We start from the raw sequence: 13,414 nt of genomic DNA on the forward strand, positions 1-13,414 counted from the left end.
CATCCCTCATGCATGTTTTGGCTGATATGCAGACGGTCGACCCACACATGCCCTCAACTCAGGCTTTGATGATGTCACAACCCCAGCTGCCCGTCTCACTGAGAATCCCAGACATCTGTCCTGGCCAATTAAACAGGAAGTTAGTCTTCCGGGCACTTCCTGGTGAATCTGCGCACAACATGTGTTACAGCAGGAAAGGAGAAGCATTGAATACTTAACATGGACTGCTTCAAAGTGACGTCAATACGTTCCTTATTCAAGAATAAGGGAACTGTTTAAATGAGAAAATCAAATGTAATTCTCTGAAAATTACCACTGGCAATCTCCAGTTGACCAGAATTGGCCAATACGCATACGAGGAACTGCTATGTCACTGCACATCTCTCAAGTAGCCTACTTTAAAATACCTCTTGCCAGACCTGCATTTCTTCAACCAGCTATTGAAATATAAACAGATTTTAGAGAGTGCTTAATACAGCAGTGTCTTACATTTAAAAACTGGGAAAACTTACAAATGAATGGACCTAGAGGGGAGGGAAACATCACAGCAGAAACTTAACAGCAAATCACTTGTCATGTCTCTGTCTGAAGCAAATTCCACTACGTGGTTTGTAAACCCTGCAGGGGGAAGTTACTCTGCCCCACAAATAGAACAATTAAAAAAATAACGTAAAGAGTGGGAGGGAGGGAGCAAGGAAGAGGGGAGGGAGGGGAGGGAGGGAAGTATAATTACTGTGTAAGAGAGAGGAGAAGAAGTAGAAACAGAGAGACAGGGGAGCAAGAGCCAGCGAGAGAGTCCAGCCCACTTCAACAAAACCATTCAACTCCTGCACAGTGAGCAGTCCCAGACCTCTTACGAGCGCACTGCTTCCCTGGGGCACATCCAGAAGCCGACTGCCCATCCCATACAAACTTCCCAAGGACCTGGAGAGGGAGAAATCCACTGACAGAACTATTCCTGCCTTTTAACCAGCATCTCTTCTCACAACTCACCAGGAAGGATTACACTTTTTCCTCACTTTTTCCTCCCTTAGTAGTTTAGCTCTTACTTCTTTCTTTTTTTGTCCGTCAGATTAAGCTCAACCACAGGCAGACAGACTTTACAGCTTTGTCAGCGACTGGACGGATTCTTGTCTCACTTTGAAAGGAACTTTGAAAGTAAGTTTTTCATTTTGCAGACACCTGACTCCTCTCATTTAAGGATGTCCCTTCTCCCTCTGCTGAGCGGGATCTTCCTGCTGCTCATCCACACCAATGCCATGGTCACCAAAGGGAGCGTGGCAACATCCGAACAGGCGTCCGCCACGGACTGCCCCTCCTGTGCGCTGGCACGGCTCCGGAAAGGTGAGGACGAGGGAGCCCAGCAAGACGTGGTCGAGGCAGTGAAGAGACACATACTTAACATGCTGCACCTGCAAGAACGCCCCAACATCACACACCCTGTGCCTCGCGCCGCGCTCCTCAATGCCATCCGCAAGGTACACGTGGGACGCGTGGCCAAGGACGGCAGTGTTCTGATAGAGGACGAGGCCAGCAACCGTCCAGAGACTGAACAGGCAGAACAGACCGAGATCATCACATTTGCTGAAGCCGGTGAGTCGGAATTTTTAACAAATGTCTTGAGGGAGTCTTTAGTACTTAAATACTTTAAAGTAAATCAACTCATGGGATGGGGTTTTATAAAGCTGTTCAACTTAATATCACCAGTTTGAAGAGTTCAGGTGAAAGGGTCAGTGTCAGTGCTCAAATGAGACTTTAGTCCTTAATACTTTAAAGTAAATCAACTCATTGGATGTGGTTTTATAAAGCTGTTCAACTCAATATCACCAGTTTGAAGAGTTCAGGGAAACCTGTTGCCACCGCACAAAGTCAGCCGGGACTACGCTGCGGCAAATTCACTCCCCCCTTTCGAGGTTCCTGCAAACCTCCTGCTGCTTTAGAGAATCAGTAATTATCTGAAAGGCCCCCCAGGCTTCAGCCGTAAGCTCTGCACAGGAGCTCTTCCCTCGGGACTGACAGACTCATATGTACGTGGCTTCCCTATGTGACTGAGAGACATACATAAAAACCTTAACACAGATGAATAAAAAAGGCTTCTCCGTATTATGAGAAATAGAAGGCTGTTCAGTTACTGCCTTTGTGTCGGGTTTCAAAGGCAGTTGAAAGAGTATTGTCGGCAGCAGAGAGAGCTGTTCAAAGGTGCTGTCAAGCCCATGATGTGAGGAAAGATTGGGTTCTTCTCTGAGTCATACAGCTCAAACGGGTCATGAGTGACACCGAGCCGCGGCGTGCTGCAGGAGCTCTCAACAGATGTGTCAGACCTAAAAAGCAGCAAACGGAGCAATTGGATTGCTTGCCTGAAAAGATGAATGTTTCATGATTTTAGAGAGCTGAGACTTTAACACTGCTGCAGCCTTGTGGAGAGAATGATTATATTCAGAATGACATTACATGAATTCAGTTTTATGTCATTTTAAAATGTAGACGTGAAGTAAACTGGAGTAAATATAGATGTTGCGTGAAATAAGCCACTCGCTGAAACTCTGTTTGAGTCTTAAAACTGTATTTTTCCACCTCAACAAGGACATTCCTCATGCAAGGTTCCTCACATTTTTGACCAATAAATTTGCGTGACTTCCCCCACCCCAATACTGCAAAAGTATTTTCCAAAATCATTTTATAGAAACTGCGTTCACAAAGAGCAATGTTCTAATCAATGACATATTTACAAATAGAAAATGTATATTCAATCTGGAAATCATTTGGGGAATCCACATTTTTTAAATTCCCTGATACGTACGGGATTTTTTTATGACCGTGAGAACTCGTGAGAACGTGTTTATGAGAACCATTCCCTGATAATCTTCTGGTGCCAGACTTCAGCTTGTCACATTATAAAACAAATTCAGATCATGCTTAAGAGATGACAAAAACCTAGTTATGAAACAGAGCTAAATCTGTTAGTAATCAAAACTATATCAAACTTTTTATTATGTGAACAGTTAGAGCAAGTATTTTTTCCCTCAATGTCAGACACATCTATTTGTTTTCAATGGTCTCTTGATGTATTGACTGAGAGGGAGACGGACAGCCCCTCAGGCTGAATGAATAAATCAGGATCGCAAGCTCTCAGTTATCTGCTCATATTGCAAAATGTCAGATTACTGACCCGAAATGGAACAAACCAAACACATGGTACATCATAGCTCAATTTCTGTGGATATACTTTTCAATGTCATGTTTACTTCAATCACTCAAATTTGACATTTCAAAGGAACTAAAGAAACACACATTAATGAATATTTACCTCATGCTCACCATAAAAGCAAATAGTTGGCTACAAACTAGATAATTATTATAATAAGTAGTGGGTGGAGTCTTTGCATAATTGAGGTTAGAGTGTGCGACTGTGCAAATTAATTATTAGAAGTCAAATAAATCCTGACCAAACCAAAACGCATTAAAGACACGTCATTTCCTCTTATCTTCACTTACGAGCTTTGGCTTCAAATAAATGTAAATCCTAAGTTTACAGAAGATTTCCTCACCTCCCTCCTCCAAACCATCGCAGTGTTATTGAACAGAAACCTCGCGATAATCGTTGAGCTCGTGAGGATTCCCGCTCAAATTCCATTCTCGTGTCTGGTGCGAAATACCACGTTCGGTTGAATCTGATCTGCTTTCCAAAGTCTCCAAAATATAGCTTTTCTCCAAATCCACCACAAGGGGAAATTACTGCAGACACATGCAAATAGGCTAACATAACACATTTACAGTGAAGATTAATGCATTCTTTAATGCGTTGGTGTACTTTGCATGATGCTTGTACACCAACTATAAATTATATTGAAATAATTTAGCTACAATATATATATATATATATATATATATATATATATATATATATATATATATATATATATATATATATATATATATATTATTTCAATATAATTTATAGTTGGTGTACAAGCATCATTTAGTCTGCAGTGTGGCACCAGGTATTATTTTTGGGCTTTGCATCACAAGCAGAGACATAACTGTAATTATTTTGACTTACTAAATACTATAATGCATAGTTCTTCATGGTGTTTATTTCATACTGGTATGATTTTTTAGACACATTTTGCTGCACTGCATCACTGTAATGTTGTGTTAAGTGGGTTGTTTAGACAACTGTAATTATGTGTATGTTGTAAGTCTTAGACTTCTACACTATCTGTCTGGAATCTTGTCCAAGGATCTGCTCTCATACAGCTATGAGATATTTATGAATATACATTTCTTAATGATCATAGGATGAAATATTTTCAATACTAATAAGCTGCTGTTAGACAAAACTGGCTTGAAAATTAAACAATTCAGTGTTTGTGCCTGGCAATGCAACTATTCACAGAATTCGTTCTATGCCAATATTTTCTTCAGAAAGTTAAATGTCTCTTGGTAGTTTATAGTTCCAGTCTTCATTGTACGTGGCTGTTGTCCTTTTAAGTGCTGTTTTAGAAGCCACCTTGATAACGATATCAGTTTGCAGATCTGAGGAATCTGAATCTGAGGAAACTACAGAATCTGAGGCATACTGTTTCTATAGTAGGACATAGTTGCTTAAACCATTATCTGCTGGGTGAATGAACGTTACATGGTAAGACTGATTGCACTCGATTTATATGTGTAGCCTGAAGCAATGTGTGCAATCAGTGCTTGTGTATTTGCATGACTGCAAATACTTTCAGTCTGCAGACTTTCAGGCAGTAGTAAAGAGTAAGAAATAACAGCATTTCTAACTAGTACAAAGACGAACAAATACTTTTTAAAGCAACCATATCTAGAGAATTTGCTCTTTCCTATCATGTCACTGCTAAATTTTGAGATTGCAACAGAGGTCATTGATAAAATTCAGCCAAGCATTCTCCAAAAGTTTCTTTTCTATCAAAAGTTGCAAGATGGATAGCCTTTGCTTAAAATAAAATGATTTAACTAATGCAGAGACTTATAAATATAATATACAAAACTGTTGACTATTCTATAAGTGGTTGTTGAATTCCGCTGAAGCCACGTGCAGGATCTTCAAACAGAAGGCACGTCGATGATATCACTGTGGATGAAGTGAATGTGTGTGGGAGTTCAGTCAGTGTTTGGCCTTTTTGATGCCATTCAGGCGTGCAGGTTGCATATGCAAAGCTTGACATGTTCTGAAACAATGACTCAATATTTACTTCTTTTCCTTGTTTTGATCTCCTCCTACTTGCAAAGTAATTAATCACAGGGAAAACCCTATAATCACTCCCTGTAGGAATGGTCACATCAAAGAAAAGAAGACGTCCCAATTCTTCATGCAAGCAGTTATTTTTGCTGGATCAAATATTGATTTATTTTCAGAAAAGTGAGGCTGAAAGAATCTCTATTTCAAGGCAATGGGAATGAAATAGCCTAATTCCAAAGTATCTTTGTTTTATTTTGGGGTTACATGGCCAGCTTGCCAAACCTTACATATTACAAAGCCACAAAGTTTCTCCTTTAAACACTATCCAGATTCGAGTACCACATTAGAAAGCCTCCTTGTTAGCCGAGGATCCCTTGGCATTAGTGTTGTCAAAAAAACGCTTTCTCAGGTTGCAGGATACTTCACTGCTCACGACATTTTGTAATATGCTACTTAAAGCTTTCTTGGCTTCAAGGTACAGTACTGTAGTGAAGGAAGGATGCTGCAGCATCATGCCAACTGAGCTCATTTATTACTCTGACAGCTGATGCATCATCCAAACCTGTTCGTGAGAGTGGGTTATTACTTGCAGATGCAGGCTTGGTGGAATGGTAGCAAGCATCTCAACCTTGAATCCCGCAAAATCAATCAGATAAACAAGTAAAATATGAATTGCAGCTTCCGACCTAAATTGCCCCCTCGTGTTTTGTTAAGCCGCAGTCTCTCTACTCATATTGAAAGTCCATGTCTTTCAGTTATTCAGCATGGCCTTGAGCCATGTTCCACAAAGGTTAGTAGGGGGAGGCAGCAATAACTCTCCTCGTTACCCTCCTGGTTCCCTGGGAGCTGCGCTGGCTGAAGCTGGTGATTCTTTGCCGCTAGATGGGGTGCCTGATTTAGATGGGGGCAGTAAATCAGGCCCGCTGTTGGTGCCTGAAATGCCTGTGGGTGATGAGGACCAGATAAAGAGGCTACAAGGCCATTTGGGGAAGAACATAACAGGCATGCTTGGCCTTTACAGCACAAGGTGTGGTATCATGAAACGGCTAGCCAGTGTTAAGGACCCTCGCCTGAGAATGTATACAAGACTCTACAGTGTTATGGTTAGGAAATAGGCTTTAATTGCACTTTTTGTTTGTTTGCTTCTCATTGCTGGATGTAGAAAAGGCCATGAATGCTGTTGCAGAAACATGCTGTACACTGAAAGGAATTCTAGTGGTTTGTGGTCTATTTAGTGGCATTATGGTGTCAAAGGATGCTTTATGATTTTAGTATTGGTCTCTGTTGTATATATTCTCTTGGAACACCTCAGCTGCATTCATTACGGACCATTTTTATTTGGTTTAGTATCCAACCTTGCGTAAAATTCCTGATATTTTTAACTGTTTTAATACTTTAAATGCTTTATAGTAGCAAGCGATAATCATTCAGATGATAATTGACAATTGTTTGAAATATATGAATATCTTTACGATATTACAGCTCACAGTGTGCTCGAGTGCAAGAGTTTAGTCTGTAAAATCAATCCTTGCTGCTGACGGGACTGTGTTTGAAATATGTTGCATAACAGGCGAGGAACTCAAATCATTCACTCCCACACGCCATTAAAAGAGTCATATTTCCACCCTCAGACTTTTATTTCTAATTTAATATCTTGTTGGGTCAAAGAAGAACATGGGCCAAGAATCTTTAACTCCCGAAGGGATCCAGGAAGTGTTTTTATGTTAGCACCTAGAATCCTTCACTTCTGATATTTAACGTGAGTACTGGCCTTGAAACAATAACTGTTGCCAAGTTGTCAGCAAGTCCTAGAGAATATACATCACGCTCTCTTGTGTTTTGTTATGTGAATGGATGCTTCGTTCCACTTGATCCATTAAGCACCTGTTAGCGCTGTACTCTTTGAACTAGCATGTGTGTTCTGTGCGGACAAACTGTTGCCTTTAATCAGCATTGTCAACAAATTAGCCAAAGATAAATAGTGCGTTCTATAACAGTTAACCAGGAAGAGTACAAACAAACTTCATCCAAAGAGGCGTGTTTGAACAACCTTTCAGGTTGTGGAGTTCTTTGCTGCAAAAGCATTCTTTTAGCTTCAAGCACTGGGGCATTGCAAGCTATACAATATGACAGGAGGCCAACAAGGAGATGAAAGAGGCTGATTCCCCCTAAGGTAAACCATATAGAAAAGGGGATTATAGAACACATTAACTAAAGCCATGTTTAAAGAGGAGTGGACATCCCCCAGTCCCCCCAACAAATACACTTAAGTTCCCAGGTGATTCTATACTTCAGCCACCCGCCCCTTTTGAAGACAGGGAAAGGGGGAGGGGAGGAATGTGTAAATGTTATTCTCCATCTTTGTGTGCAGGACAGCTGTGCAAACTCTGCCCTTGCGGTAAAATTGGTGTTTATTGTTGAGGGATTACTGCATGGCTCTTTAGTCTTTCTCTTCAAATTTCTAAATTTCTCTTTGCTCTCTGGCAAATATATTCAGAAGCATGCAGAGTTGCGAAGCTCCGATGGTGATCTTTCTTCTTTGGACCTGGGCCTCGTCTCTGGAGGGGCAGTTGAAGGGGTTTACTCAGCTTAGCAAATGCTAACGATACTTGATTCTTTCAGTGGGTGCAGATTAAAAGGGAAACAATGCATTAGCCACTACTGGGGAAAAAAATCCTGCATTTGTGAAGCTCGGCTGTGTTTGGACAGATGGGTTTGGGCCAGGGATCCTTAAATACACTCTCGCACACATACACACTTGTAGCTTGACGCCATTGTTATTACGTCGCAGCCCTGTAAATGTGTTGTGGTAGGTGATAGATGTAGTATTTGTGCAATATTTTTCCAGAGTATATTGCTTAATACTTGTTGCAAGAGGCTTCTTATTATTAGCCATGACATGCAAGAATAATTGTGTATTCTAAACCTTTGGTAGGTGGCCACTTTTACAAGAACTCAGCTTCAGTAGAAGTAAGCAACAGTCAGCTAGACCAGCCAGTAATAATGTCCCAACAAAGGTTTAGTGGCTTAAAAACAGGTTGAGTCAGTAAATTGAGAGGATTTGTTTAGAAGCTCCCAAATGATCCGTGAACTGAAATTTTCCAGAGGCCTTGCCTCTGTCTATAACACGGTGGGAATCAAAGCCAGAGAGAATAATCTTTTACAATCCAATGAGACAGCAAGCCACATGCCACATCACTGCTTCCAGCTGCATGCTGCATGTTGTCATGGTCATTACGTTCAACAAAAACTTGTTCCAGGCGAGCAGACTCTTAATTGCTAAGTTAACTACCAGGAGAGGTGATGAAGTTGGTTTAAAGTCTTGTTGAAACCCTCAATTATTTCAATTCCAAGGTGGTACAGGAAGAACCAAAAGGGAGGGATTGTTTGTTTGCGAGTGTGCTTATAGGAACGGCTGATTCACATCTTGCATTTGACGTGCAGGAAAAGGATGCATGACTATGCTTCTTTGCACTTTATTAATAGTCGCACAAAACAGAAGGAGATTGTTTTGCGGAAACCCTGAAAAACTGGTCACTGTTGGCACAAAGCTAAACTGTTCCTGAACTGATGCCACCACTCCCAGTGTCAGCTCTGCTTTGGCTGTATCCAAAGTCAACCAGAGCCTCAGGCTAGAGTGAGATGCAAGTGCAATAACAAAAGATCAACACATTTGACTAATCTCCGATGTTTCTTTCTCTTCCTGTCCTACAGGTGAAGCTCCGGGCTTTGTCAACTTTCTCATCTCCAAGGAAGGCGGTGAGATGTCTTTAGTGGAGCAAGCCAACGTCTGGCTCTTTCTGCGACTGCCGAAGGGCAACCGCACCCGTGCTAACGTCACCATCCGGCTGCTCCTGCAACAGGGAACGGGGGAGAAGGTTCTGGCAGAGAAATCTCTGGACACGCGGCGTAGCGGCTGGCATACATTTCCAGTGTCGGCCAGTGTGCAGGCGTTGCTGCAGAATGGGGGAAGCACGCTGAGTCTGCGCATCTCCTGCCCGCTGTGTGCCGATGCCCGGGCCACACCAGTACTCGTGACTCCAGGAGGCGGCGAACGTGAGCAATCCCACCGACCTTTCCTCATGGCCGTGGTGCGACAGATGGACGACCTGTCCCAAAGGAGACGTCGCAAAAGAGGTCTCGAATGCGACGGCAAGGTACGCGTCTGCTGCAAGCGGCAATTTTATGTAAATTTCAAAGACATCGGCTGGAACGACTGGATCATCGCGCCCTCAGGGTATCATGCCAACTACTGCGAAGGTGACTGTCCCAGCCATGTCGCGAGCATCACCGGCAACTCGCTGTCCTTCCACTCCACGGTCATCAACCACTACCGCATGCGAGGGTACAGTCCCTTCACCAACATCAAGTCCTGTTGCGTGCCGACTCGTCTGCGAGCCATGTCCATGCTCTACTACAACGAGGAGCAGAAAATCGTCAAAAAGGACATCCAGAACATGATTGTAGAAGAATGCGGATGCTCGTAAGACCGCTGCGAGAAGAGGAAGGGTTGGAAGGGAGAGACAGCGCAGCAGGTTTGGGTGGTAGGGGCAAGAACTTCAGCCCCAAAACGAATGAAAAAGAAGAGATGTAGAGGGAGGAGAGGAGGGCTCCTCTATCTCTATCTCACTGCCTCAAGACAAACTCTCACGTAGACAGGCCTCTCTTTCTCTCGACCACTTGTGCGTGGTCATCTTAGAATCCAATGGGTATCACGTTACAATGGGTATCTGTAACTCAGAGTAATCTCTGTGGCACTTTCAAAAAGAGAAAAGAAATATAATATATTTTTGTTACAAAGCAAAGGGAGCAAGGTCAGAGAGTATTTATGCGGCCTATTTTGCAGTGCGAACATGCACTGCAGGAAGAGAGAGATGAGGTGCCTGAAAAAGAAAATCTCAAAACTATGCAACTTGTCAAGTATTATGATATATTTTTCATCAAGGTGTTGTTTTGTTTCTTAACTATTTACTTTTACACACTAAAAAGAAGTTAACATTTGTTGACTTTTTATACCTTGTACGTATGTTACATGTTTGTTGTGTGTGTCCGTGTACAAAAGTGTGTGTATGTACAGTCTGCCTATGAGTATTCGTATTCGTATGTGTGCATGTCTGTTCGTGTGTGTTGAGAGATACTTGAAAGAAGTTTGACGGGCTGCTGGAACCAAACATTTCTCTATATTATTATTCTAATTATTCTGACTATTGTTGATAATGTTATTATTTTGTTTTGATTTCTGTACATTTTTTGTTATTTTAAAATGAGACGTTAAAACGTTTACAGTTTTGCACTATATCAACATTTTGATCAGCGTAGCCACATATACAAATATGTTTATAGAGAAAGACTAGAAGCACTTCAGAACAGGCGTACCTACATAGCATGAGTCTAACAAATGAGATTGTTAAAAATAAACAGGGAGGTTTGAGGGGAAGGCAGAGATGACAAGCACTACATCAGAGGACCATGTATACACGTGCATTTTACAAAATAGTGTTTTGGATTTTTACTCAACACCAAAGAATTTAGTTTAGCGTTGCCTACCATATTAGGCCGTCTCCGAACAGTTGTTCAGAAGATACCAATATGTCTTTCAGAAGGTTGCTTTGTTCTCCCTACAAAGATGTCCAGGTTAGCAAACCGAAAGACCTTTAAAACAGTGTCTCAGTGTCCCACAGCCGGCTCACTCCTGTGTGTGCTTTTGCACTGCTGCACAGTCCATGCGTGACTGGCCATCGAAATGGTTAATACAGCACTTAAACCAACCTTTTAGAGTTTGTTTTTAATTATGAATTGTTACAAAAGTGAATGTGCAGCATTGATATTTAATGACTTGGGAGATTAATTACTATTATTTAGACATTTACATTTTTTTTCCCACCAAATATTAAAAGGATCTTCAGTGATCCAAAAAAAACAACAACTGTTTTTGTTTTGCATATGTTAATATTTCTGCTTCCCAACACAAAATATTTTACCACTGTGCAATGTTGGAGAAAATAAAATGAAGCAATTTGGGAAAAGAAAAAACTTTTGTGTTACATTTGGACTAAGAAACGTTTACTTTTTTTCAATATGTTCCTGGTGGGAATGCAAAAAAAAAAAAAAAAGTGTCATTAAAGAAAAATACTATTAAAATGGAAAAGAAAAATACAAATTCAGAAAAAATATATAAAAGAAAGACATGTTGTATATGTTTTTGTTTGTTTGTTTGTTTTTTTGTGATAAAAAATAATTGACACTGAAATAAGTGGACTAAGAATAAAAAATATATTTTTTATTCTGTATATATGGAAATCAAGATACCAATATGTTGCATTGCTTTGTTGTACAAATCAAAAATGTGCTTGTGGCTATTTTTTTTAATCTAATTTATTCTACAGTATTTTGTCCTTTGCTTCACCATTAAAGTTAAAAGGTTGTACACTAAATCAGATGAGAAAAGTGTTGGTTGTGATTTCTTGCACCACACACACACACACACACACACATAGCCAACACACAACTAACTTTAAGACACACCAGACACTGCAGGAATTATAAGATATAAATGTGCTTGAAAGAACTGACAAAGCACAAGCCCTACTGTATTACAGGCCTTGTCAAAGAGGAAACAATTTACAAGACCAAATATGTACAGAAATGGAAAAAAAAGCCTATACCTTGTCCATTTCAAAAATAATCCTAACACCCACTTCGGAAATGTCCAAAAACCACCTAAGAGAAGACTAGAAGAAAAAAGGACGACAGTTTGCATGTTAAATTATGATTATCGGGACAGAGAGCCAGATGGTGACTATATAAAGCATGTTGCATGCAGAGGTTTCAGTTAAATCATGGTGGTTTTGGAGGAGGTGGACCAGCCATCATGAACCATTACTGGTGTATGACACATAACCACAGTGTCCCCCTGAGAACCATGCAAACACACGTGCAAGAAAACATCAACAGCCTCACAAACTTCAGACACTTGAGATGCATTTCATACACCTCCTCTCTCCTAAAATGAAAAAGGTAGTTTAGATGACAGAATAAAGTAGTGTCAGAGAGTTCCTGGTTAAAACAGAGCTGTCTCTGACTAATGACAGAGAGCAACAAACGGCTGGCACTGATAATAATTCAGTAGCAAGCGATCAAAGAGCTTCAGCGACCGCATGAAGAGCCGGAGTCTGCGGACAGAAGACCAGAGGATGCTCATTCATTTGAAAAAAGGCACTTTTTTTTCTTTTTTTTTTTAATAGTAGTGCTTGCTAAGGTATATGCATTGGTGTATCATGCACCTTTTTTGAGGGGGCACCAGTCCTGGTTCCTCAAGCAAGACATTACCAAAGAAAACATATATTTTTTTTTCCGGTAAAAGTTAGAGGTACAGCTTCTGATTAGCATGAAAGGAAAGCAAATGATTTAGACATGTGAATGTAATAATGGCTGTTGTTGTTTTAAAAAGCCAAAACTTAATTGCAAATATTTTATTTTTGATTACATTTTTTGATGTTGCATTTAATTCCACTTTGCTCAAAAACACAAGACACTTAGTTCAGATTACATGTTTTAATTGGCTACAAACAAAAGTAAACAGGAAAACACAAACAGGAAGATGCTGGGAACCGTAGTCCTACTTCCAGCTCCACAAACTCTAAACTCAGAATGTTCGTTAACAGTGTATTGCAACAAATAAAAGGTATTTCCAACTTGTTTTTACTTCTAAGCGAAGAACGAAAAAGAGCTTCGCCGTGATTAGGCTATATCGGGCAACACAGGCTCATTGGAAAAACGTACCTGTGGCAACATTTCTGCAAAACGGAAATCTTTTAATTCTTTTCACACACAATTATGATTACAGGGGCAGATTATGGATGAATAAAGATTTATTTTCATGTGGCTCCTTGTAATGTATCATATTATGACCTCAAAACGCATTTTACCACAGTGCATGATTTGTAAACGCATATATTTTGGAGTTTGCATCAACATTAATTGTTCAGCTATACATTAAACTGTGTAAAATATATATTTTGGGGAAACTGTCAGGGTATACGCAATTGTCATTTCTAAAATGAGAAGAAGGGATAATCTACACACAACCGTGCTTGGCGGGTTGTGCGTAAATGACTGGTCTATCTTCGATTAGCTTAAGACAAAACAAAGCATGTAATAGGCCTCTCCTTAAGCATGTGACTTTGTTTTGTTAAATAGATAAGTGTAGTG

At 40.5% G+C, this 13,414-nt stretch overlaps 1 protein-coding gene across 1 annotated transcript; it reads left to right on the forward strand.

Annotated features, from left to right (window-relative positions):
* Positions 1-755: 755 nt before the first annotated feature.
* inhbaa (inhibin subunit beta Aa) lies at positions 756-11,644 on the forward strand. The gene is made up of 2 exons (XM_081352260.1): positions 756-1,593; positions 8,918-11,644. The coding sequence occupies exons 1-2, from the start codon at positions 1,203-1,205 to the stop codon at positions 9,688-9,690; spliced, it is 1,164 nt and encodes a 387-aa protein (XP_081208386.1). The 5' UTR covers positions 756-1,202; the 3' UTR covers positions 9,691-11,644.
* Positions 11,645-13,414: the final 1,770 nt, after the last annotated feature.

The sequence above is a fragment of the Scardinius erythrophthalmus genome, assembly GCF_964197995.2.
Source record: "Scardinius erythrophthalmus genome assembly, chromosome: 22".
In the NCBI taxonomy this organism is placed as follows: Eukaryota; Metazoa; Chordata; class Actinopteri; order Cypriniformes; family Leuciscidae; genus Scardinius; species Scardinius erythrophthalmus.

What these genes read in the sequence shown, in the direction of transcription:
- inhbaa (XM_081352260.1), top strand. Translation starts at nt 1,203, where the DNA reads ATGTCCCTTCTCCCTCTGCTGAGCGGGATCTTCCTGCTGCTCATCCAC. An exon ending in CATCACATTTGCTGAAGCCG is followed by an intron (nt 1,594 to 8,917) that starts GTGAGTCGGAAT and finishes CCTGTCCTACAG; the next exon opens with GTGAAGCTCCGGGCTTTGTC.